Source organism: Nuphar pumila, chromosome 7, assembly GCF_984573655.1.
Source record: "Nuphar pumila chromosome 7, dmNupPumi1.hap1.1, whole genome shotgun sequence".
In the NCBI taxonomy this organism is placed as follows: Eukaryota; Viridiplantae; Streptophyta; class Magnoliopsida; order Nymphaeales; family Nymphaeaceae; genus Nuphar; species Nuphar pumila.
The window spans coordinates 122,295,001-122,320,767 of record NC_143255.1 but is presented as its reverse complement, the minus strand read 5'-3'; the positions used below and the strand labels follow the sequence as shown (position 1 = coordinate 122,320,767).

The following is a 25,767-nucleotide window of genomic DNA, read 5'->3' as shown; positions in this document are numbered from 1 at the left end:
CAATATTATTATGAAAAGAATGGATACAAAATTTTAAATGCTGAAGTTAGTGGCTTTATGCATGATGGCATGTGCAGGCATTCGATTGGTGGTGGGAGCTTGGCTTGAACGTGCTTGTAAGTTTTTGCCGCAATCATTGAGGGATTCTGATTCACTGTGCCTTCTTTTGGGCTGTTGCATTATCCAAATACGAACTCCCTATCTTTTATTAGTTCATAAACCCTGAACTTATGATTTCTTTGTGATGTTGGTGGTGCCTTTTCTAGCTTTATGGCATGCAATATTCCCCAGAGAACGTGAAAATGGTGCTGGCCTTCTTTCCTTATTCTTTGCCATGCGTATAGGACCACCACATTATATATATAATCACTAGAATATGAGAACTAATGTCTGAACCGATATTTTCATGGTTTTTTTTGTTTTATTTTCTTGAATCTAACCATAGAGATGTCATCTATATGTTTGGTTTTATAAGAACCCGCTCTTGAATCATCCAATTTTGATGCATAAAAGAGACTTTTTTAAGGCTTTAAAATCAATGGCTCATAATCTTCATAAATATTCAAGCATTCAAAAATCACATTTTTTCTTAAAAAATACACAATCCAAGGTTGATTCCTAGCAAATTCACCAATGCTATGCACATCCACATGTTAAATTTGCAAAAAAAGTGTTGAAAAATGTTCTTATTTATAGTTCTCATATTCTAGTTCTCACCATAATATGAGAACTAGAAATATGGGCATTTTCAACACTTCTTTTGCAAATCTAACTATGTGGATGTGCTTGTCATGGTGAATTTGCTAGGAATCGACCATTGGATCATGTATTTTCAATCAAAAAATGTGATTGTTGAATGTTTAAAAATTTATAAAGATTATGAGCCATTGATTTTAAAGCCTTAAAAAAAACTCATTTATGCATCAAAATTGGATGATTCAAGAGCGGCTTCTTATAAAACCAAGTATGTAGATTGCATCTATATGGTTAGATTGAAAAGAAAAAAAAATCTATAAAATTGTGGTTCACACATTAGTTCTTATATTATAGTGATTATATATATGTGAGTAATGGTATGGGAGTATTCAACTAATGCATTGTTTCTTTTGTTTAAAAAAAACTATCGGGAGCAAACCATAATCCAATCCAGATCACTCGAGGTTTATTATGCTATGTATTTTAATTTAACCGAATGATTGACTGAGTTAAAATTTCATTCATGACGGTCTAAAGTTAATAGAAGCTCTTACCAGTGGCATCAAACAAAATCGATCAGAGTCAGAGAAAAACCATTTAAGATAAATTGGTAGTTCGGCCTCCTAACTTCGTGGACTGGAGATCAAGTGAAACCTTTCGCTTAGTGTCCATATAAATTGTATCATTTACCCCTTTAAACACAAGCATGGGATCTACAATCATGCGAGTTCAACAATCAATGGTTATCTTTATTAAGGTCATAGGCCAGTGCAATATTATTCATTTGGGCAATCCATCCCAATTAGTATGTCCACGGTTTAATTTCAGAACTCATGCTCAACATGCACTTATAAGCAAACATGTGCATACTTATAATTTTTACAATCGCATGCGCAAATACACATGACATACTTTATTAGCATTACATGCACATTCACGTCTTAATGCACTTAATCACTAGCATATGCATAACCTGGCCACATATTGTACATCACAACACTATGCAATTACAACCTCATATACATCTCATAAACACGTGTTGCATGTTACATCATCACATTGAATATCATGTCCTCATACAACTATATAAAAATTATTAAAACCACATAGTGGACTCTAAGTGTGTTCATCTAGTTTAGTTCTGAAACCAATTATGTTCAACTGATTCACTTTCTGAACAATAACATAAAAACAAACAAGAGTTTCAATTCAAAACTGCATGAACAAAATTTATCAGTTGGGGTAAATTATATCACGACCAAAATACAATAAAATAAAATCTGAAATTTTTATAGCAAATACACTATCACTACCAAAATACAATAAAATAAAATCTGAATTTTTTATAGCAAATACACAAACATGTTAGCTATTTATAGTCATTTTTTTTTAGAGTCTTGACTCCACTCTTTGCTTTTTCTTTTTATTTTTAAAACATGTACGCTGAAAGGGACAGTTCCCTTAAACCACTGAGGGTTGTCCGATCTAAGTTGATCGGACGACCCTCAATGGTTCAACCACTGAACAAGGTTCCTTGGCATACATGTTCTAGGGACCCTTGGTAGATGCTAACCACGCAACTAACCAGACTTTTAAAAGGTTTTTCTCATGTTTTATGTAAAACTAACAGGACAAATGTGTTTGGCATGGTCAAATTACTAAGAAATGATATTTAGATAATATTTTTTCATAAAAATATATTTTTTAAGCCTTAAATATTAAAAAAACTTAACTTAGACCATCAATTTTTTAAACATTATAAAACCTACCCGCATATTGCAATAGGATGATAAGAGTGCATGTAGAACACATCTATACGGTAATAATTAAGAAAAATATGAAAAACACGCTTCAAAAGCCAGATTAGCAAGATAATTATCTAAAAATGTGGTTAGCGATAACCACCTTATATATATATATATAGAAAGAGCGAGCGAGCGAGAGAGAGAGAGAGAGAGAGAGAGAATGGATGGGTGTGTACAGATTTATCAGTGACCACAAGTGCACACTAATTTTCTTCACCTTTTTCTATTTCTTTTATTTTTTGAACATACACAGTCATTTTAGACGGTCAAATTAGTGGGAACTAGCTATTGAATTGTCAGATTTCGGAATGTAAGTTATTTTTAAGGGTTGAAAATCAATTAATCACAATTTCTTAAAAGTTAAGCACTAACATTTTTTAATCCAAAAAACACGAACCAAAGCCAGTTCAAAACTTCAGATTGTCAAAAAACAGTAGCTGTCAACATGCAGCCGGGCTTGCACACTCAAAATTTTCACAAATAATCAAGCATCCAAAAATAGCATTTTTCATTGAAAATACATGATCCAACAGCCTATTCTTAGCAAATGGACCATGCCTAATACATTTGCAGAGTTGGATTTGGAAAGAAATGCCAAGTTCACACAGTTCCACATATTTCTGGTTAACATATTCTAGTGGACCTATATATATATATATATATATATATATATATATATATATATAGAGAGAGAGAGAGAGAGAGAGAGAGAGAGAGAGAGAGAGTGATCGGTAACATGGATCACACGTTAGGTGCTAAATGGGGTTTTCAGCCTTTTTTCATTTTATTTATAAATTCTATGTACTTGATTTTATAGTGATCAACTCTTGAAGCCTTCGATTCTGACAGATGGGTGGGTTTTTATAAGGCTCAAAAAAATCAACAGTCCAAAATCTTTATAAATTTTTTAGGCTCCACATCATTTTTTTCATCCAAAACAGATGATCCATTGACCATACACAACACATTTATAGGACCAGAACCACATAAAAAGCACCAGAGAAGCTGAAAAACCCATTTAGCACCTAACCCATGAACTACCAATATATACATATATATATATATATACATACATACATACATACATACATATATATATATAGAGAGAGAGAGAGTGGAATGAAAACCTACCCATTAAAAAACATGATAAACCTACCCAATGGAAAAATTTTAGTGTTTTTTTCAAAGTTCTGACCATACAAATGTGTTAAGCATGATTGATTTACTAGAAATAAACACTTGATCATGAATTTTGGAATCCATGCATCGGAATCAAATGCTCCAAAAACTGATTCCTATAAAAACAAGCATATAGATCACTAGTCGGAATTTTGAAAAAAACAACCAAATTCCAATAAAACGTGTGGTGGATAGGTTTGGCATATTTTCTAGTGGGTAGGTTTTTATTCCTCTCTCTCTCTCTCTATCTATCTATCTATCTATCTATATATATATATATATATCTATATATATATATATATATATATAGAGAGAGAGAGAGAGAGAGACCCGCATGTGTAAGTGCGCACACACACTTGTATGAAGACTGAACAAGTATATACACTAGCTATAAAATATAACCAGTCTACAATTTGTATAGCCAACCCCAGGCATTGAGAACAAATGGGACAGAATTGACACTGAAGATTTAACAAAATTTGGAAAAATCAGAAAGAGAGAAACTTAAAAGCTTATAACTGATTTTCTTGCACCTCATTGGGTTCCCCGTTAATATTATCTTCCAATGAGGTCTCAGATGCGCTGTCATCTATAGTCAAAGTCGAAAGGCTCTCTACTGAGCTATTATTGTCACTATCCGAAGCTGTCGAAGAAGTTTCTTCCAGAGGTTGTTTCAAGCTCCAATACATGATGCTAGCCGTTAGAGTAAGCAACATCTTCTGGTTCACCTGGTCAAAGAAAAAAAAAATCGATCAAACAATGAGTAACCACAGAATCCAAACCATTATAACCAAAACAGAGAAAAGGTGAAATGAACTGCAAAATAAATGACCTCTGTAACGTCTTCAGGCAACAAGAAAATGGAGCATCCAAGTTTTCTCGCGACACTAATAATGTATGTAGCATTCATCTTCTTCTCTGCATCTGCATGGTCCATGAAAATCATCAGTTTTCTACAAGATGCTATTTGGTCTGAAGCATGCTGAAGTGAGTAAATAAAACTGGGGGGTGAATTGGACTCCGGTGCAATCATTACCAATTCAAGAACCACCCAAATCCTTGCCTCCATTATGTCCTATACCAATTTAATTGTGGAATTGGAACCAAAGGTGAATCAGCTGGAGTAGGTTGAGATACTAACCATAGCCACTAAAAACAGCAAGAAATTGAATTTTTTGCAATTTTATCATGAGAAATTCACATGAGAAATTTTCTACAGCAACAAAATCAACTTCTTGCCTATTTAGAGTATATTATACTTTAAGGCAATTTTCACAATTTTTATAATCTTCAGTAATGATATTATTTCTTCATACTTTTAAATTTGTCAAACACTTTTTCTTGATATCTCCAAACAAAATTAAAAAATTTGGAAGGTTTTTTCCTTGCCAAAAGAAATTGTAGTAATGGCAGTAACAACTTACAAAGCTTTCTACAAGAACTACCGCAGAACTCCAAAAGAAAGAAAATTGAATCATGAAGGAAACAAAAACGGCAAATTTGCAAACAAAATTTTTCCAAAAAATTTGCAGCAGACATCGAAATTTCATATTCCAAACAAAAACAGAAATAAACAAGCAGATAATGCTGGGACAGACTAATCCATCAATTCCAAATCATACAACAAGCCCTAGATGAAAAAACCTTGTAGTATATTACCCTTGAAAAGGTGTTCCTATGATTTATTGCCTTCTGTTTCAAGTTAGCATAATATTGATGCCATTGTATGGCACAGCATTGCATGTTTGGTATGATAGGTGGCTTTCACTCTTGAAATGGGAACCGCTCTTCAATTTTCCAGCAATTGTTGTTAGGTGATATGATGATATCATTCTTGATTTCCCTAATAGCTCCCTGAAACATCCTTAGCCTCTTGCAAATAAAAAAAAAGAAAGAATCCTATTTTTCCATGTGCAGCTATGGATTAACATCATGTTCAAAACTCCTTGTATCAACCTATCTACATGTTTCACATTTTTGCTTTTCTTTGGGTGCCAGTATGCTTCATGCAGAATGTTCATCAGCATCCACTTTACCATTTAGTGTCATCATGTCCCACCATTTCCATTATAAAAATTGCAGAGGTGAGGGCAGTTTCATCTTTCTGTGATGTATTTTTTAGATCACTTATAAACTTACTGGATCTTTGAGCAAATAAGCACTGACTAGATGAGTCAAGGATGCATCCTTATCATTTGGACCCTGGCACCTTGGTTCACAAGCTTCTCAATGTTGCAGGATGGTTATTTGTTAATGTTCATGCCAAGGACAATTCACGATCTCAAACAAATAAAGACACTTGTACACCTTCCAAAGAAAAATAACAATCATAAGCAAACAGGCTCGGCAGTTTCTAGTTTTTCATTTTAGTTTTCGGCTGTGCTAAAATTAAGTTTTATGCAACATGGTTATTTTGATTCAAAGTACTTATAGATGTCATAGAAAACTTAACCCTTCTATTACAGATGTTGGATGGAATACTAAAGATTGAAATTAAGTAGATCAGCTTGATAGTTGGAGCAATTTCAAGCTCATCCATGCATCTGATACGATGAAGACACGTCAGTCATTTCTCAATTTTCTTTTAGCACCTATTGTAAGTGGCAATGGAAAAGGTAGATTAATTGATTATAAATCATGCTGTGATGATTCTATTAGAAATTATGGCGCAGTCTCAAGCCTGCAATAGGCATCTCATCCAAGTAAATTACTTAAAACCCCAACATAAAAGCATCAAAAGGACCTGCTTGGAATTCATGTTTCATAGCTTTAATCGTCTAAAAGATTGTTACTAAACAATAACACCAACAAAATTCTTTACATACACTTTGACATAATGAAGCACACAAGTTGAATTTTTTATTTTTCAAACAATTCAAGCCAAGTGGCGCCAATGGAAGTATTGAGATAAACAACTAAAAGCCTAATAATTTCTTAAAAAAGATTTTATGAGAATTTTTTTTTTACTTTTATTTCAATTATCCTGTAGCAGCAGCAAATGTGGTCAAGTTAATGTTGTAAAATTAGCATCCTATCATAGGATAGGATCTATTCAGCCCAGAAACAATACAATTCAAGATCCTGAATTGTTAAAAGCAGTATATAAAGTTGTATTGACCTGAATCATTTGATAAAGGCCTATATAATTGTTGAGACCCATATCACACAAGTTGATACCACAAAGCACTTTCCTGCCAGTTTTGGTGCTTTCAAGGCAAATGGGATAGTTTCGACCTCATTCTTACACCCAAAGCTCAAAAACCTTTTCCTCTACCTTTTTGTTTCAAATCACCAGAAAAAATAGGGATTTTCCTAAAATTGAGCCCTAAAAGGTGCTTTTAGGAAGATCTAGCCTCATTTACCCTTAGAAAGGTCCTTTTGGCAAATATATCAAAAAATAGATTTTGCGTTTAATTTGTCCTCATCCACCCCGAAAAGGGTTTTTGTGCAAGAGTCCAGGCTATTAGAGGTGGAATCCTCGTTTTTTAAAGTTGAAAAGGGCACTAAAGCTCACACCACAAGGTAAGAAGTCTGATTTAACTATTTTAAAGGGTTCTTAAAATCTCTCTATCTCACCTTATATAGATGGTTTATTTCTCTAATAAATCTGTGACTACATAAACATTAACTTACCGTTTTCTCCTTTTGTAACAAGCTTCCAATCAATCACTCGTGGCTCTACTGAACTAAGAAGCTCAAGGAAAAATATTCCATTTGCAAGACTCTTGTCCTGCGAATTTGTGAAATATATTGGCAAATGATCATTTTAAGTCCAAAAGATAATACATGGAATGGAGAAAAAAAGTACCCCAATGTTATGCATCCTACAGTTTCAAATGTGAGCTTATGATACCTTGAAACTCGCCATTTTAGAATTTCTTCCTGAGCTCTTCACTTTAGCATTAGCCCAGCTCAAGATATCTGAATCTGTTATTTCCTTTCCATTGGAATGATGTCGCAGATTCTTTAAAAGCTGGAGAATGTTGTAGCGCATCAATTGCCACAGAAAGGCTGAAGAAACAAAGAAAAAATGTGAACACTAAATGAAGGATGAATCACATATAGATTGTAATATTTATAAAATTCTAAGCCACACTTTTGAGAGGTGACAGATACATCAGAACTTGGAAGCTGCACAATGATAGTTCAATCAAATTTACTACTTTAAATTTCCAAAATTCAAATCAAAGATTAGTGTATGAAATTTCCTAATCAGAATTAGACTCAAGCTTAAAAGCCTGTTCTTGCAGAAAAACAAGAATTATACAGAAAAAATTCTCCAAAATGAACAAGGTCTTAAAGTCTTGTCACAAAAGTGAGGCGGTTCAGTCATTTTGAGGTAAGGAGCAAACTTTGAGGCGGTTCAAGATGCAAGCCCATTTTACAAGCGAAAAGTATTAAACAATGTATAGGAAATAGACACAAATTATATGAAATTCTTTCATGTTAGAAGTTTTTAAGAGTACCTTATATGTAAATTTGGTTGTTGGAAAAAAACTAAATGAATCGCACCCAATCTCACGTTTCTTGAGTTTTAGCTATAAAAAGAACTTGCTTAAGAGTATTTTTATCATTTCAAGAAATTATCTCAATTCTAAAAATTTCCACATGATTCTTACATTTATAAAAGAAAATTTTGTTAGGGTGTTCTTATAATTTTTTTGATGATGGGAGTTCATATAATTTGGAAGTCATAAAACACAATAAACCAAAAATGCAGCCCTAAACCTTCTCATTGCAAATCAGTCTATCTTTTATCCATATGCCATAATTAGTAATTAAAATGATAAGGGTATTTTCATCATTACCAAAATGTCAAAGTCATTATCATGATTCATATTAGCGAGTGAGGCATACACCTTGAGATAAACTTTCGCACCTCACAAAATCAGAGGCATATGCCCTTCAGGGATAGAGTCTCTTAAAGGAGGCAAGGCAGATTAATGGTGAGTTACACCCCAAGGAGATTGCAATTTTAATCACTAGGAATGGAAAAGCAAAAGGGATAGAGGGATTTACCGAGAATAAGCTTCTTATTTCCTTGTACAATGTCATTTCCAGCAACATTAACAAGGGAAAATTTCAACTGTTTACCAATCCTCACAACTTGGTTACAGTTCTCTACTTTTCTGAATGGCATTTTAATTGGAGGCCTGGTTGCTTGCTTCCAATTAACAATTCCTGGCGATATCTTGTCAAGAACCTCTAGAAGGACCCATCTGCACATGAAAATGTTCATTGTTATAAAGATGTCGCAGAGCAGCAAGTAAACAATTTAAAAAATATGGAACCATGAACGCCTCACCCATTTTTAACATCTTCAAATACATTATCAATATATGTAGAATTTCCAAGACTGTTGATCCATAATCGGAAAGATTTCTCTTCCCTGGAGACTAACACATCCTCTGAAACAGCTTCAGTAACAACAGGGGTTTGATCAGCTTGGGATGACAAACCATTCCTGCCAATATTGTTCATTAATTTATTCCACATGAAACCATGAATTAGTAAAGTTAGAGACACTGCCAGCAAGATGAATAGAAAAGAAAAGAATTTGAGGAAACTGATAGAGTTGGCACCATCTCGAAGGGCACCACTACTTTGCAGTAGTGTGTACCAATAGATGGGTTGATTTTAGATTCAGCTTGACCAAAAAAGTGATCCTTTTGATCAACACCAATCCATACTATTGTGCAGACACCCGTTCTACCGATAGATGGGTTAATTTTAGACTTTGTCTAAAAAAGACATCCTTTTAAACAATGCTAATCCAGTGTTGGATTTGTTGGAAACCAGTGGGTTGTCAAAGGCCATCATGGTCATTGTTACTCTACCATTTTCTAGTCAATTGATTGCTGGATATAACCACAAAATACTAGTGTGTCACAGATGTCAGATAGTCAAGTGTACAGTCACATATATTGGTTTCAACTATATCTGGACAAGCAAAATCTTGGGATCTTATAGGTTATATGGTAAATATTGGATAAATCTTTAAAAAAATATAAAACAATGATACAAAAAACAGGAAAAGAAGAATTTGTCAATATGTAAGGGCACGTTTGAAAATGAGAAAAAGGTAAGAACTGTGAAGGTAGGAAAGAAAAAAGTACGGATTTTCAGACCGTTTCAAACCAGAGAGAATTTTTCTGAGAGTTTTTCTAAAAAGTACAATTTTTTATAGGAAACATTCCTCCACCTGGGAGGGTGGAGGAATGTTTTCTACCAAGAAAAAATGTTGATTTAACACACATACACACACTCCCCACGGACAGCATCGTCGGCGGCGGAGGACTCTGTTTGACATTCGCCGGAATGGAAAAAGGATGCCGTTTGCCGGAATGGCAAGAGGAAAGAGTGGCGGTCTTCGCACGGCTGTGTGGAGCAAACCTTCCCCGTTTAAGTGTGGTGCCTTCCACTTCTTTCTCTCTCCATCAATGGCCTGTGATCGTTGCATTCACAGTTCAGATGTTGCTTACTATTCCTCTCCTTCAGCCTTTTAAGGTTCTTAATTTTACCTTGACATTTTCCCCCTGTTCTTCGTTTGGGGGTCATTGGCTTATCATAAAGATGATGTTTACTTGACCGTTTGCCTGATTTTGGTTGCCTTTTTCAGTTGGGGCTTGTGGGTGTGGCACATTGGCTTTGGGTTTCAATGGTGGACTCCTTGCTGCTGCTAATCATACACTGTACAGGGATGCCAAAAGGACATCAGGATCCATGTCCTGGTTGAGGCTGAGACGCAAGAGGCGGCAGCCATGGTGGAGAAGATGCTCCACCAGAACCCCCCCCCCCTCCTCTCTCAATTTTCTAACACTTCCCTTTTTATTTTTCTCATGCTACACAAACAAGTGAAGATTTTTCATTTAGAAAAAATATCATATTATAGGAAAATTTTTCTTTTCCTATGAGAATTTTTCTTTCTTCCAAACGTGCCCTAAAGAAAACATAGAAAATCGTTTAAAAAGTAAACAGATAAATAAGAGGAAAATACATTTTAAAATATAAGATAATACATTATCCTAATAACATAATGATATTTTAGATTGATGACATTTTGAAGATATCATGATATTTTCTCTTTTTAGTCATTTGTATTGTACCATCAAAATATCACTATATTTTCAAAAGAAGAATATTATGATCCTGTATACTCAAGTTTTTCTCAAGTCTACTAGCATGGTTTACCAATTAACTTTTATATGCTCATAGGCTTATATATTGCCTAATGTAGCTAATACTTCCTTGTCTGAAAAAACATGTGCTTCATAATTTGATAGATCTGACAAAATGCTGCATTTTTGTAACAATATGAAATCAGAGTACCATAATCATGAATTAACAAAATGAAGATTTAAATAACCAATTAATGATCTAGTTGCTCAAACAAAGACTATTTGTCCCCACCTGTGCTGGAAAATATGGGCAACAAAAGCAAGATTTAGATTTGGTGAGCCATCCACAATATCTTTGGGGGTCAAATATCTCTTGCAGTCCATTCTATCTGCATGTTCAAGAACTAGCTTTGCTCTTTTAATGGGATCCTTCACATCAAGAATAGGCTTTTTACTATGTTCTGGTGCAAGTACGTTCAATAGGAGAGCATATGCTTCTCCATCCTGCACAAATAGAATTAAAATCTTAATTATTGCAACTAAATTGGCTAAAATTTTCTGATAGTAAATCTTTTCCAAGTAAAAAAACTCAGGAAACAAGAAGCACAATAATTAAGCCATGTCTCAATTTCAAAAAGGAAAAACAAAGAAACAAAAGTTCAGATTGTAAAGAAACAAGAATCTTTTAATCAAACTCAATATGCTCACCAAAGATTCAAAAGAATACGCACAACAAGTGTCCACAAAAGGACACACTCAATACCAAACCCACACAAGGAGTATTTCACAAGAGGGCTAAAATAAATATTATTTTATTCATCACTATGAAAGAAGCATTGTCATACAAGAGAGGGGGAACACCCTTATTTATATACAAGCAAGAGGCAAGATGGAGAAAGACTCAAAAGAGTCGTTGGACTAGCTCTAGCGGCTGGAAATAAAGCCAACTCCTTTGACTAGTCAACAAAGTATTGACTAGTCCAACTCTAGTTCTAAATAAACTAGATAGAATAAAAATAAAATAAAGAAAATGAAGTTATATATACATCAATAATATATATATATATAATATATACACATATACATAAATGTATATATATATGTATAATTTAACACCCCTTCAAACTTACGATACGATAACCAAAAGTTTGTCAAAGAGAAAGTGGAATCGAGGGGCAATGAGAGATTTGATGAAGAAATCTGCTAACTGATACTCTGATGTAACATAGGGAAGATCTATGGTCCCATGTAGATACCCCTCTCGAACATAGTGACAATCCATTTCGATATGCTTAGTACATTCATGAAAAGTATGATTGTTGGTAATGTAAATTGTACTCTTGTTGTCACAACACATGCAAGAGGCTTCTCTTGCTTGAACTCCCATATCAACCAACAACCTTCTGAGCCACACTACCTCTATCGTTGTGGTTGTCATGCCTCGATATTCAACCTCAGTTGATGAAAGTGAAACCTTCTGTTGTTTCTTGCATTTCCATGAAATCAGAGATTCACCCCTCAAAAATACAAAAACCAATGGTTCTGTTATTGGGATCCCCTCCCCAATCAGCATCAGCATCAACAATTAAATCTAAATAAAATGAAGCAAACAAAAAAAGGCCTCGAGAAAGAGAGGTTTTAATATATCTAATAATACGCAAAATTGCTCTCATGTGAACAGAAGTGGGAGCGTACTGAAATTGACTAGTTGTGTGTACAATGTGTTATATCAAGTCTAATAATTGAAAGATAAGATAGTGCTCATGCTATGTCACAGGGACTCGGCAAAACAGATGCCGCACCCGCGTCGACGCGACGCGGGATCGCGTGCGGGTGCGGCACCGGGTGAGGTCAACACGACCCTGGGTGCGGTCAACGCACCCAGGGTCATTTTTGTCCACATTTTTTGGGCAAAAAAAAAAATTCCCCCCGATGAAAAGGAGGAGGAAAAGGGCAAATTTTTTTTTTGCCCTAATCTCTCCTCTCTCTCCCCCTGAGCTCGAGCTCTCCCATCACCGCCCCCAGCTCCGCCTCCCAGACTCCTCTCGGCTCGCAGGTATGTCTCTCACTCTCTTCTTGGGTCGGCTGGGGAGGGGCCGAGCACCCCCCCCCCCCTCTCTGTCTCTTGTTGGTCGGCAGGGGAGGCGCTGAGCCTCCCTTGCTCCCTCGTTTTTCGGCACAGGAGGGGCCGAGCCCCTCCCCCATCTACCTCTTTTTTTTTGGGTCGACAGGGGAGGGGCCGAGCCCCTCCCTTTTATGTTTTTCTTTTTTGGGTCGACAGGGGAGGGGCTCGGCCCCTCCCCCATCTTTTTTTTTTTTTGGGTCGACAGGGGAGGGGCCGAGCCCCTCCCCCATGCATGATCAATCATATTATGAGTTTATGACAATGTAAATGTTAAACTGTTAAAACTTCAAAATTATATATATATATATATATATAATTTTTTTTTTACATTTTTGCCCCTGCCGCACCCCCGCACCCGGGTTTTTTGGAAGTGCCGAATCCCCGCACCCGCACCCGCACCCGCACCCGCACCCGCACCCATGTGACATAGTGCTCATGGAGTATGATCTTCAAGAAGTTCTCCATCGTCAATTTGCATCTTTGTGTTGGAAATCTCAAGGGTATCACCTCTCTTATCATTTGTGATTTCAGACCTAGAGACATTGTTAAAAGAAAATTTAGACTAAGATAATAAATATCTTCTAGGAGAGTAAGCAACTTCGATTCCTAAGAAGTATTTCAAGAAGCCTAAATCAGTCATTTCAAAATATTTTTTGAGAAGTTTTTTAATATTGTCAACTCCGTGTTTATCATCTTCAGTGATGATCATGTCATCAACATAGAGAAGAAGAAGAAGAATACTTGCATCAGAAATCTTAACAAACAATGTAATATCAATTAAACAAGTTCTAAATCCAATATCAAGCATAACTCAACTAAACCGATCATACCAAGCTTTTGTTACTTGTTTGAGACAATAAAGTGCCTTTTTCAGACGAAGAGCTTTACCTTAAGGAACATTTATATCAGGTGGTGCTTCCATATAAACTTCTTCAACTAGGTTTCGATTAAGAAAAACATTTTTGACATCCATTTGAAATATAGACTATTTTTGAACAGATGCTAAGGCTACTAAAGTTCTACCAGTGGTCATTCTAGTGATTGAAGGAAAAGTTTTCTCGTAATCTATGTCATATTCTTGAGAATATTCCTTAACAACTAATCTGACTTTATATCTTTCAAGAATTTCATCGCTTTTGGTTTTAATCTTGTATATCCATCTACAACCCATAGGTTTCTTTCCTTGTGAAATATCTTGAATGGTCCAAGTATTAGCATTTTTCAAAGCTTCTAGCTCTATTCTCATGGCTTCTACCCATTCATAATGTTCTTTAGCTTGAGTATAGGTTAAAGGTTCCACATATGAATGAATTAATGCAATGAATGCCTTGTATTTTGGAGAAAAAGAGTCATACGACACAAACTTTCCAAGTGGTTTAAAAATCCTAGATGATCTTTTGGTTTGTACTTCAGGTTGTTCATCATATTTTTCTAGTGCACATGGTTGATTAAGGTCCCTACACCTAGAATATTGTAAATAATTTTTGTTTTTATGAGTTTGTTCTTCAGTAATTATATCATCATGCCCATTATCAGATTACATTAATCAAGACCACTATCAAGGTCTCATTCATAATCACATTTTTCATAACTTGAAATCAAATCAGCTACTTCCTCAGTCTTTTCATAGTCAATTTTTTTTTCTAAAAAGGACTCATTTCTTGAAACATATTGTAAAACCCCATATATATATAAAAAAAAACTGTTTGGACCCGGGCCGGGTCGGGTCCGGACTTGACCCGGGCCCCCTTTTTATTTTAGGGTTTTCAAAAGTAAAAACCCGAGCAGTCGGGCGCCGCAACCCCCCCTTCTCCCCCTTCGTTCTGGGCTAGATAAGGAAACCCATCGAGGGTTTCCGCTTTCGGGTGCCCCCTGCGCCTTTAAGAGAAAGGATGGAGGGCGAGGGGGGGATCACGCCTCCCTCTTCTCTTCTCCTCCCTCTCGCAGCCCTCGCCCCCCTTCCACGCCGGTCTCCTCCCTGCTGCGCACGTCGCCGACGCCGGCCACCGCCTCCCAGGTTAGTACTCTTCTCTTCTCCTCCCTCTTCTCCTCCTCACCCCCCTCCCTGTCACCTCGCCGGGAGGCCGGCAGGCGGCTCACAGCCACTGCCGCGGCCTCCCACCGCCTCCCTGTGTCGCCAGGGCCCCGACAGGTGGCCTACGCGGCCCCTGTCGTCCCCGTCTCCCTCTGCGATTCGCCGGAGTGCCGGCAGGGGACCGGTGGCCCCTGCGGCACCCCTTTTTGCTGCCACCTTGTGGCTTTCGGCAGGGGCTGCCCCCCTGCCGTCTGGTGCTGTCGGCAGGGGTGGCCCCTTGCCGACCTGTGTTGTCGGCAGGGGCTCAGCCCCTGCCACATCATGCTGTCGGCAGGGGTTGGCCCCTGCCGACCTGTGCTTTCGGCAGGGGCTGGGCCCCCCTGCCGTCTGGTGCTGTCGGCAGGGGTGGCCCTTGCCGACCTGTGTTGTCGGCAGTGGCTCAGCCCCTGCCACTTCGTACGGTCGGCACGGGTGGCCCTTGCCGACCTGTGTTGTCGGCAGGGGTGGCCCTTGCCGACCTGTGTTGTCGGCAGGGGCTCAGCCCCTGCCACTTCGTGCTGACGGTAGGGGTTGGCCCCTGCCATCCTTATGCTTCCGGCAGGGGCTGACCCCCTGCCATCCATTGCTGTCGGAAGGGGCTCAGCCCCTGCCACTGTGTGTTGTTGGCAGGGGTTGAGCCCCTGCCACTTCTTGCTGTCGGCAGGGGCTCAGCCCCTGCCACTGTGTGCTGTTGGCAGGGGCTCAGCCCCTGCCACTTGGTGGCTGTCGGCAGGGGTTGGCCCCCTGCCGCTACGCTATGTTTAGGCAGGGGCTTGTCCCCCGCCGCTTGTCTGTTTTCGGACACCAGGGGCACACCCCTGCTGCCTCTCTTTTCCTATAGGCAGGTCTGTCTTTCTTTTTCTCTGCATTATTATTAACATAGCACTGTTGCAGACCCCGTATCGGACCCCCGCTCTGGCTCCGCGGCCCGAGCCTCGTATCATCTACACACGTAGACGCACGCAGTTGCACGACATCCCGAGGTAGGGGAAAGTCGCACGAATAGTATGTATGAACAAAATAAAATAAGACTTCTGAGATAGAATAGTTATTTTGCATACTTGTGTATCTGAAGAAATATTGACTGGTCAAAGTTTACTCTTTGTGATTCTTTTGAAATTGCATAATGTAAATTCTTTGGGTAGACTCATCAAGTAGTTTAATTGGCATGCCTGTTTACGTGTAAGATTACTTAACTGATAATTGTCTATTTTGCATGATTACTCCTTTGAGACTGCATACTTAAGGTAGAATTTGTGAATAGACTCAGAATGCACTCAATTGCTATTGTAATCGAACCTTAAGGCAGGTACGATATGAATTTTATGTAAGATCATGGAGTGTATTGAAGTATGAAATTTACACTTTATTGGTTTTGATGTGATAATATTGGCCTCCACGGGCCAAATTGCTCAGAAAAGCAAAACATGTCATGTAGGAAACAAAAGAGTCATAAACCATTATGTTGCCTCTCATCGTAATTGTACCTCTAGGAAGGTACGATCGTACTTTTGGACAAGTACGTCCCATGTGGGTTACGATGGTGGGATGATGAGGTTGTGGCAACCTCGATGAGTGCAATTAGCAAAATGCTGAGATCACATAAAATGGTGACTATTTCGCCTTCACAGGCAAGATGCTCGAGTGGGTCTAATGGACCAGAGCATATAGGATGGGGCGGCGGTTAAGAAACCCCCGTCGTACCCATCTGATCTTCACGGTTCATCAAGGGAGAGGATGGATGGTACAAAGACTCCGATGGACAGGTTGTTAACAACCACCCCACGAGCAAAAGACTCGGTTTTCCCCAGTCATCGGAGTTAGGGGGAATTGGGATTACCATAAATTATCCTAGGTGGTAACTCCCAGGCACTTCTGCAGAAGTTGGATGCATCCATGGGCCACGAATGCCTTTGGGGATTTACTCTCTTGGTCACTGACTGTCCCCTTAGGAGCGGACTCAGTCAGCCATTTGGGTTAATGAAAAACACCTGACATAATAAACCCCCGGATCGGTCTCGGCTGTTTCTACGTTTCGCGTCTGTGCGTACCCACAGGCCAGTTAATATCAGAACTCAAAGAATATATTCAAGAATGGTTGTAGATGGCTAAGACTTACACTGCTTCAACTAACATCTCTTTGCACTTATTACATTTGTTAGAATAGACTATAATTGTTTTAATTGCTTAAATATCATAACTGCTTATCTCATGAATGTCCTGTTTTGTTTTATTCTACTTATCTGTTTCGTGCACCTACTGGTTTGTTATAAAACTGACCCATTTCATGGGCAGGTGAGGAGTAGGACTTTACTGGCAGTCGATGGCGTGATGCAACATGGATCAAGATTTGTCTTCTTTCTGCTGGCGGCTTGGCTCTGAGACTTTTTTTTGGAGTTTTCTTAGATTTATTGAACTATAGAACAAAATGTTCATTTTGTAATAAACTGCAGATTTTAATCTATTGCCTTATTTCTTAAATTCCTTTAATTTATTGCACATGTGAATGATGGTTTCTTAGCTAACGTACCCAAAATTATTGACTTGTGTTCCTTTCTAAATGTCTTCCGCTGTCATTTTTAAAAAGTTAAAACTTTAAATTTTTGAAAGGTTTTTCGATGAGGTTTTTGAAATCACAAGTCGAAATTTTGAGGCGTTACAACTTGGTATCAGAGCCAGATCAGAAAGAAGTGAATCTTGACTATTGAGCATCTCATCGCGCTGTAAGTAAGTCTTTGATATTTCATAGCATGTTTAGACTAAATTATATTCTTGTTTTATTCGTAGTACCGTTGGATATATGGATCCGGTTACTGGTTCTAATGGTAGTCGCGGTAGGAGCACGCGTAGTGTACGTGGCCGTTCCGTAAGGGGGAGGGGCGGACGTGAGATGTTCGGGGCTGGTTACTGGGCTAACCGCCCTCCTCTACCCATTTTTACGGATGAGCAAGGCTTCGCACTACCGACCGCCTACCAGATACCCTTGGCAGCAGCGTGGGCTGAAGTGCATGATCGAGAAGGTGGTTTCGCGCCTTCACACATTCGGGTGCACCATCAGACACCACAGGATTCATCAGGAGATTTTGTTCCCCCTGAGTTAGCAGAGGAGTGCGGTTTCTGCGGAGAAATTGGGCACACCGTGGATGTTTGCCTCCACAAGGTCAAGCATGACGACAAGATCGCAATTTCGACTGCAGGCGAGCAACCGCCCCCTCCAGCTGACCCAGTTGGCGGTGTATCACCCACATATACACCTGCGACGGATTCTTCAGAATATAGTCTTGGCTCACCGGAATATACTCCGGCGATGCCCCTTTACGGGCATTAGCCCTCCTACGATGAGCCACTTCCCTTCACCCCTAAGCGCAGATTCAGGCGCACAGGCAATAGAAGGGAATATCTTAGGAAGTATTCTAGTCGTCCCTAAGGGGAGGTAGCACGCACCCAGTTTTGTTGGAGTCTGTGAACTCATTTATAACTGCGGAATATAACTTTTGCTTATGTACCAGCACAGCTGGATTCTAAATATTTGACTCTCGGAATAAAGATTTATGTTCTTGCCTTTGTTTCTATACTTATGCCTACTGGTACGTCTTCAGTGTTTTTGACTTTAATCTTGGTTGCTTTTTAAGGATGGCGGGAAACTCAAGCCACAGCATGGCCGATGAGTTGCGTGAACAGAGGGGATTCATGATGGATACCCTCAACTCCTTAGCTGAGGCGATTCGTAACCAGGGTCGCCCCCATCAGGATCCGGGTTCCCTTGCTGGGAATGCACCAACCGCCACATATGAAAAATTTCTGAAGCTGGACCCTCCTACTTTCTTTGGCAAGGTTGATCCTGACTTGGCGGAGAGTTGGGTTAAAGAGGTGGAACGGGTGTTCCAAGTGTTGTCCGTTCCTGAGGATAAGAAGACAATGTTCGGGTCCTTTCGTTTGAAGGACGACGCTCGCGAATGGTGGGACACTACGCGGGAGGTGCAGTTTCCGGGTGCTGAGGTGATTCCGTGGGAGGCCTTTCGAAGGGTTTTTCTCGGAAACTATTTCCCTCCTCATGCGAGGGAAAAGAAGAAGGTGGAATTTCTGGAACTGTGCCAAGGCAGCTTAAGTTTGAACGAATATATCGCCAAATTTCAACGGTTGGAGCGCTATTGTCCTCACCTATTCGAGGATGATCATGAGCGGGCCGGGAAGTTTATTCGCGGACTGAAGGAAGGACTCAGGCATAGGGTTCTCACCAGTATGCCCGCGATTTTTCTGCGGCAGTAGCAGCAGCCACCCTACTGAACGAGGATTGGGAGCGTTCAAAAAGTGTGCAAGCCAAGAAGTCAACCGCGTCAGGTGGTGAGCAGAAGAAGACCTTTTCCGGCGGCCCAGGGCAGCGACCACCTTTTCCAGTGAAGACTGAAGCAGGGAAGAAACAGTTTCCTCCAGCAAAACGCCAGCGACAACAGGGCCCTCCACCGCCCAGGCAACCGTCGAGTGATAACTGCCCCAGGTGCAAGAGGCCTCATGTGGGACAATCTTGTCCGCGGGACACTGGCGGATGCCTGTACTGTGGCAAGATGGGCCATTTCATACGCGACTGCCGAAAGAAAGCAGCAGATGACCTCAAGCGAACCGGCAACGTAGCTCAGCCTCCTCGACCACCTCATCAGCAGCAACAACGAGCACAACCAAGCAGCGGCAGAGAGCCGGGTCGAGTTTATGCAGCCACGATCGATCAATTGACCAAAGGGGATCTCGTTCAAGGTACCATTCTTGTTGCTGATCAAGCGGCTTTTGCACTCTTTGATTGTGGTGCTACGCACTCGTTTGTGTCAGAAAAATTCGTAAAACAATTGCATATAACGGTAAAAACACTTGATAATGCATTAGACGTGTATAACCCCGTTGGGAAGAACACGGTTTGCACTACTTACATACCTGATTTGGACGTAGTTGTGGCAGAGCGGCACTTGCCTGCTTGTGCTATCTTGCTGAAGATGACTGAATTTGACGTCATCCTAGGCATGGATTGGTTGCACAAGTATCATGCCAAGATCTTTTGCCGTGATGGCAAGATCGTTTTATCACCTCCAGGCTCTTCGAGAGTAGATTTCAGAATCCCCAGACCTGTTCGAGCAAGCCGGATGATCTCGGCGTTTAAGGCACAGAACATCTTGCGGAAGGGATGCACTGCCTTTTTGGTTAGTGTTATCCAGTCAGATCCAATGCCCATTCCCATCAGTGAGCTAGATGTTGTTCGCGATTACCCCGACGTTTTTCCTAAAGAGCTGTCGGGACTTCTACCGTCTCGTGAGGTAGAATTCAATATTGAATTGCTACCAGGTACGACACCAATCTCCAAAGCACCCTACAGAATGGCGCCAGCTGAGCTTGAAGAGCTGAAGAAGCAGTTGCAGGAGTTGTTGGATCAGGGATTCATTCGCCCCAGCGTTTCTCCTTGGGGAGCTCCTGTGCTCTTCGTGAAGAAGAAGGACGGGACTTTGCGGTTGTGCATCGACTATCGAATGCTCAACCAGGCCACAATAAAAAACAAGTACCCTTTGCCGCGTATGGAAGACTTGTTCGATCAGTTGCAGAAGGCCAAGGTTTTCTCGAAAATCGATCTTAGGTCCAGATACCATCTCAGAATTAGGAATGAGGATATTCCTAAGACGGCCTTTCGGACGAGATACGAACATTACGAGTTCACAGTCATGCCGTTCGGACTGACCAATGCCCCCGCAGCTTTCATGGACTTGATGAATAGGGTGTTCAAGCCATTTTTGGACACCTTCGTGATCGTGTTCATCGACGACATCTTGGTGTACTCAGAAAGTCGAGAGCAACATCGAGAGCACCTAACCGTTGTGTTAGAAACCTTGCGAAAGGAACGGTTGTATGCCAAGTTCTCTAAATGTGAATTCTGGCTCGAGGAAGTCATGTTTTTGGGACACGTTATTTCTAAGGAAGGAGTGTCCATGGACCCTGCAAAGGTGGAGGCTGTACTTGGTTGGCAGCAACCAAAGAACGCGCGTGATATCAGAAGTTTCCTTGGACTAGCGGGTTACTACAGAAGATTCATTCAGGATTTTTCTAAAATTGCGTTACTCCTGACAAAGTTACTGAAGAAAGAGGCTAAATTCTTATGGGACGAGAAGTGCGAGGCGAGTTTTCAATTATTGAAGGAGCGACTTACCAGTGCTCCTATTTTGACCTTACCTTCTGGTAAAGGCGGATTTGTGATTTATACCGATGCCTCTGGGTCAGGCCTAGGGGCTGTGCTGATGCAGAATGGGAAGGTGATCGCTTACGCTTCTCGGCAACTTAAAATTCACGAGAAGAACTACCCAACTCACGATTTAGAGTTAGCGGCAGTGGTGTTCGCACTGAAGATATGGAGACATTACTTGTATGGGGAGCAGTTTGAAGCATTCACCGATCATAAGAGCCTTAAGTACCTATTTTCGCAAAAGGAATTGAACATCAGACAACGGCGTTGGCTTGAATTCCTCAAGGATTACGACTTCACCCTCTCCTACCACCCAGGAAAGGCGAACGTCGTGGCTGACGCTCTCAGCCGCAAAGCACCGGAAGTTTCGATTAATGCCTTATTCGCTGGATGGAGGTTGGTCGAAGACCTAGCCTCTTGGGAACCTTTCGCAATCACTCAAGGTTCAATCGGTTTATCCCACCTTGTTGCTCAACCTGAGCTACTTGCGAGGATCATTAATGGACAGAAAACGGATGCACGCTACGAGAAGTTGAAGGCTCAAGCGGTATTGGCAGATACACCTTTTCGTCTGAAGGAGGATTGAAGTATATGGTTGAGGGAGCGCCTTTGGGTTCCTGACGACCCGATTCTTCGAGATGAAATTTTGGCGGAGGCCCACAAGTCTAGATACACCATTCACCCGGGTAGCACGAAGATGTTCAAGGACCTACAACGCAGTTATTGGTGGAGCGGTATGAAGCGAGACGTGGCTGAGTATGTCTCGAGGTGTTTAACGTGTCAGCAAATCAAGATCGAGCACCAGAGACCCGGTGGGGTCATGCAGCAAATAGAGATCCCTCTATGGAAGTGGGAAGATGTTACCATGGACTTCATAGTCGGTCTACCGAGGACGCGGAGGAAGCATGATGCGATTTAGGTGATAGTCGATAGACTCACCAAGTCTGCTCACTTCCTACCTATCCGTCTCAACCAATCGTTGGATAGTCTCGCTGATCTCTATGTTAGAGAGATTGTGAGATTGCACGGTGTTCCAGTCTCAATTATCTCCGATCGTGATCCTAGATTCACTTCAAGGCTTTGGGGACAACTTCAGTTTGCGTTGGGCACAAAGTTAAAGTTTAGTACTGCGTTTCACCCTCAGACGGACGGGCAGTCGGAGCGTACGATTCAAACCTTGGAAGACATGCTTCGAGCCTGTATGATGGACTGGAAGGGAGAGTGGGATTCCCACATCAGTTTGAAGGAGTTCGCGTATAACAACAGCTATCATGCGAGCATCGGGATGGCCCCATACGAAACTTTGTATGGGAGGCCATGTCGATCACCTGTTTACTGGGACGAGGTTGGCGAGCGAAAATTGGAGGCACCTATAGTCTTGCAACACTATACTCAACAAGTGCAGATGATTCGAGAACGACTCCGTACCGCTCAGAGTCGGCAGGAAAGCTATGCAGATAGACGCCGACGAGAGCTTGTCTTCGATATTGGCGAGATGGTTTTTGTTAAGGTATCTCCGACGAAGAGCGTATTTCGGTTCGGGAAGAAGGGAAAGCTGAGTCCTAGATACGTCGGACCGTTCGAAATCCTGGAGCGGATTGGAGAAGCAGCTTACCGCGTGGCATTACCTCCGCAGTATGCTCAGATCCATAATGTTTTTCACGTATCCATGTTGAGGAAGTATGTTCACGATCCATCGCACATCATTCATTATGATGATGTGGACATTAGAGGGGACTTGACATTCGAAGAAAGACCATGTGGAGATCATCGACCGTCGTGACCAAGTGCTTAGATCAAAGACCTTTTCCTTTGTAAAGGTTCGGTGGCAACATCATGGAATTGACGAATGTACTTGGGAACCTGAGAACGATATTAGGGAAAAATATCCTGACCTGTATTTTGATTCTTCAAGGTAATAAATATTTCGCGGACGAAATTCTTTTAAGAGGGGTAGGATGTAAAACCCCATATAAAAAAAAATCTGTTTGGACCCAGGCCGGGTCGGGTCCCCCTTTTTATTTTAGGGTTTTCAAAAGTAAAAACCCGAGCAGTCGGGCGCCGCAACCCCCACTTCTCCCCCTTCGTTCTGGGCTGGATAAGGAAACCCATCGAGGGTTTCCCCTTTCGGGTGCCCCCTGCGCCTTTAAGAGAAAGGATGGAGGGCGAGGGGGGATCACGCCTCCCTCTTCTCTTCTCCTCCCTCTCGCAGCCCTCGCCCCCCCTTCCACGCCGGTCTCCTCCCTGCTGCGCACGTCGCCGGCCACCGCCTCCCAGGTTAGTACTCTTCTCTTCTCCTCCCTCTTCTCCTCCTCACCCCCCTCCCTGTCACATCGCCGGGAGGCCGGCAGGCGGCTCATAGCCACTGCCGCGGCCTCCCACCGCATCCCTGTGTCGCCAGGGCCCCGACAGGTGGCCTACGCGGCCCCTGTCGTCCCCGTCTCCCTCTGCGATTCGCCGGAGTGCCGGCAGGGGACCGGTGGCCCCTGCGGCACCCCTTTTTGCTGCCACCTTGTGGCTTTCGGCAGGGGCTGGCCCACTGCCGTCTGGTGCTGTCGGCAGGGGTGGCCCCTTGCCGACCTGGGTTGTCGGCAGGGGCTCAGCCCCTGCCACATCGTGCTGTCGGCAGGGGTTGGCCCCTGCCGACCTGTGCTTTCGGCAGGGGCTGGGACCCCCTGCCGTCTGGTGTTGTCGGCAGGGGCTCAGCCCCTGCACTTCGTGCTGGCGGCAGGGGTTGGCCCCTGCCGACCTGTGCTTTCTGCAGGGGCTGGGCCCCCCTGCCGTCTGGTGCTGTCGGCAGGGGTGGCCCCTTGCCGACTTGTGCTTTCGGCAGGGGCTGGGCCCCCCTGCCGTCTGGTGCTGTCGGCAGGGGTGGACCTTGCCGACCTGTGTTGTCGGCAGGGGCTCAGCCCCTGCCACTTCGTACGGTCGGCAGGGGTGGACCTTGCCGACCTGTGTTGTCGGCAGGGGCTCAGCCCCTGCCACTTCGTGCTGACGGCAGGGGTTGGCCCCTGCCGACCTGTGCTTTCGGCAGGGGCTGGCCCCCTGCCATCCATGTGCTTCTGGCAGGGGTTGGCCCCCTGCCATCCTTATGCTTCCGGCAGGGGCTGGCCCCCTGCCATCCATTGCTGTCGGCAGGGGCTCAGCCCCTGCCACTGTGTGCTGTTGGCAGGGGTTGAGCCCCTGCCACTTCTTGCTGTCGGCAGGGGCTCAGCCCCTGCCACTTGGTGGCTGTCGGCAGGGGTTGGCCCCCTGCCGCTACGCTATGTTTAGGCAGGGGCTTGTCCCCCGCCGCTTGTCTGTTTTCGGACACCAGGGGCACACCCCTGCTGCCTCTCTTTTCCTATAGGCAGGTCTGTCTTTCTTTTTCTCTGCATTATTATTAACATAGCACTGTTGCAGACCCCGTATCGGACCCCCGCTCTGGCTCCGCGGCCCGAGCCTCGTATCATCTACACACGTAGACGCACGCAGTTGCACGACATCCCGAGGTAGGGGAAAGTCGCACGAATAGTATGTATGAACAAAATAAAATAAGACTTCTGAGATAGAATAGTTATTTTGCATACTTGTGTATCTGAAGAAATATTGACTGGTCAAAGTTTACTCTTTGTGATTCTTTTGAAATTGCATAATGTAAATTCTTTGGGTAGACTCATCAAGTAGTTTAATTGGCATGCCTGTTTACGTGTAAGATTACTTAACTGATAATTGTCTATTTTGCATGATTACTCCTTTGAGACTGCATACTTAAGGTAGAATTTGTGAATAGACTCAGAATGCACTCAATTGCTATTGTAATCGAACCTTAAGGCAGGTACGATATGAATTTTATGTAAGATCATGGAGTGTATTGAAGTATGAAATTTACACTTTATTGGTTTTGATGTGATAATATTGGCCTCCACGGGCCAAATTGCTCAGAAAAGCAAAACATGTCATGTAGGAAACAAAAGAGTCATAAACCATTATGTTGCCTCTCATCGTAATTGTACCTCTAGGAAGGTACGATCGTACTTTTGGACAAGTACGTCCCATGTGGGTTACGATGGTGGGATGATGAGGTTGTGGCAACCTCGATGAGTGCAATTAGCAAAATGCTGAGATCACATAAAATGGTGACTATTTCGCCTTCACAGGCAAGATGCTCGAGTGGGTCTAATGGACCAGAGCATATAGGATGGGGCGGCGGTTAAGAAACCCCCGTCGTACCCATCTGATCTTCACGGTTCATCAAGGGAGAGGATGGATGGTACAAAGACTCCGATGGACAGGTTGTTAACAACCACCCCACGAGCAAAAGACTCGGTTTTCCCCAGTCATCGGAGTTAGGGGGAATTGGGATTACCATAAATTATCCTAGGTGGTAACTCCCAGGCACTTCTGCAGAAGTTGGATGCATCCATGGGCCACGAATGCCTTTGGGGATTTACTCTCTTGGTCACTGACTGTCCCCTTAGGAGCGGACTCAGTCAGTCATCTGGGTTAATGAAAAACACCTGACATAATAAACCCCCGGATCGGTCTCGGCTGTTTCTACGTTTCGCGTCTGT

At 42.0% G+C, this 25,767-nt stretch overlaps 1 protein-coding gene across 1 annotated transcript in view; it reads right to left on the bottom strand.

Annotated features, from left to right (window-relative positions):
* Positions 1 to 4,036: 4,036 nt before the first annotated feature.
* LOC149833257 (fimbrin-2-like) overlaps positions 4,037 to 25,767 on the bottom strand; it is a 42,651-nt gene continuing 20,920 nt past the window's right edge. The window contains exons 9-15 of the mRNA XM_090012770.1: positions 11,091 to 11,302; positions 8,986 to 9,144; positions 8,700 to 8,899; positions 7,534 to 7,691; positions 7,314 to 7,410; positions 4,513 to 4,604; positions 4,037 to 4,408 (exon numbers count right to left, since the gene is read on the bottom strand). Of these exons, the coding sequence (XP_089868896.1) occupies positions 4,193 to 4,408; positions 4,513 to 4,604; positions 7,314 to 7,410; positions 7,534 to 7,691; positions 8,700 to 8,899; positions 8,986 to 9,144; positions 11,091 to 11,302 (1,134 nt within the window). The 3' untranslated portion in view covers positions 4,037 to 4,192. The remainder of the gene's footprint in view (positions 4,409 to 4,512; positions 4,605 to 7,313; positions 7,411 to 7,533; positions 7,692 to 8,699; positions 8,900 to 8,985; positions 9,145 to 11,090; positions 11,303 to 25,767) is intronic.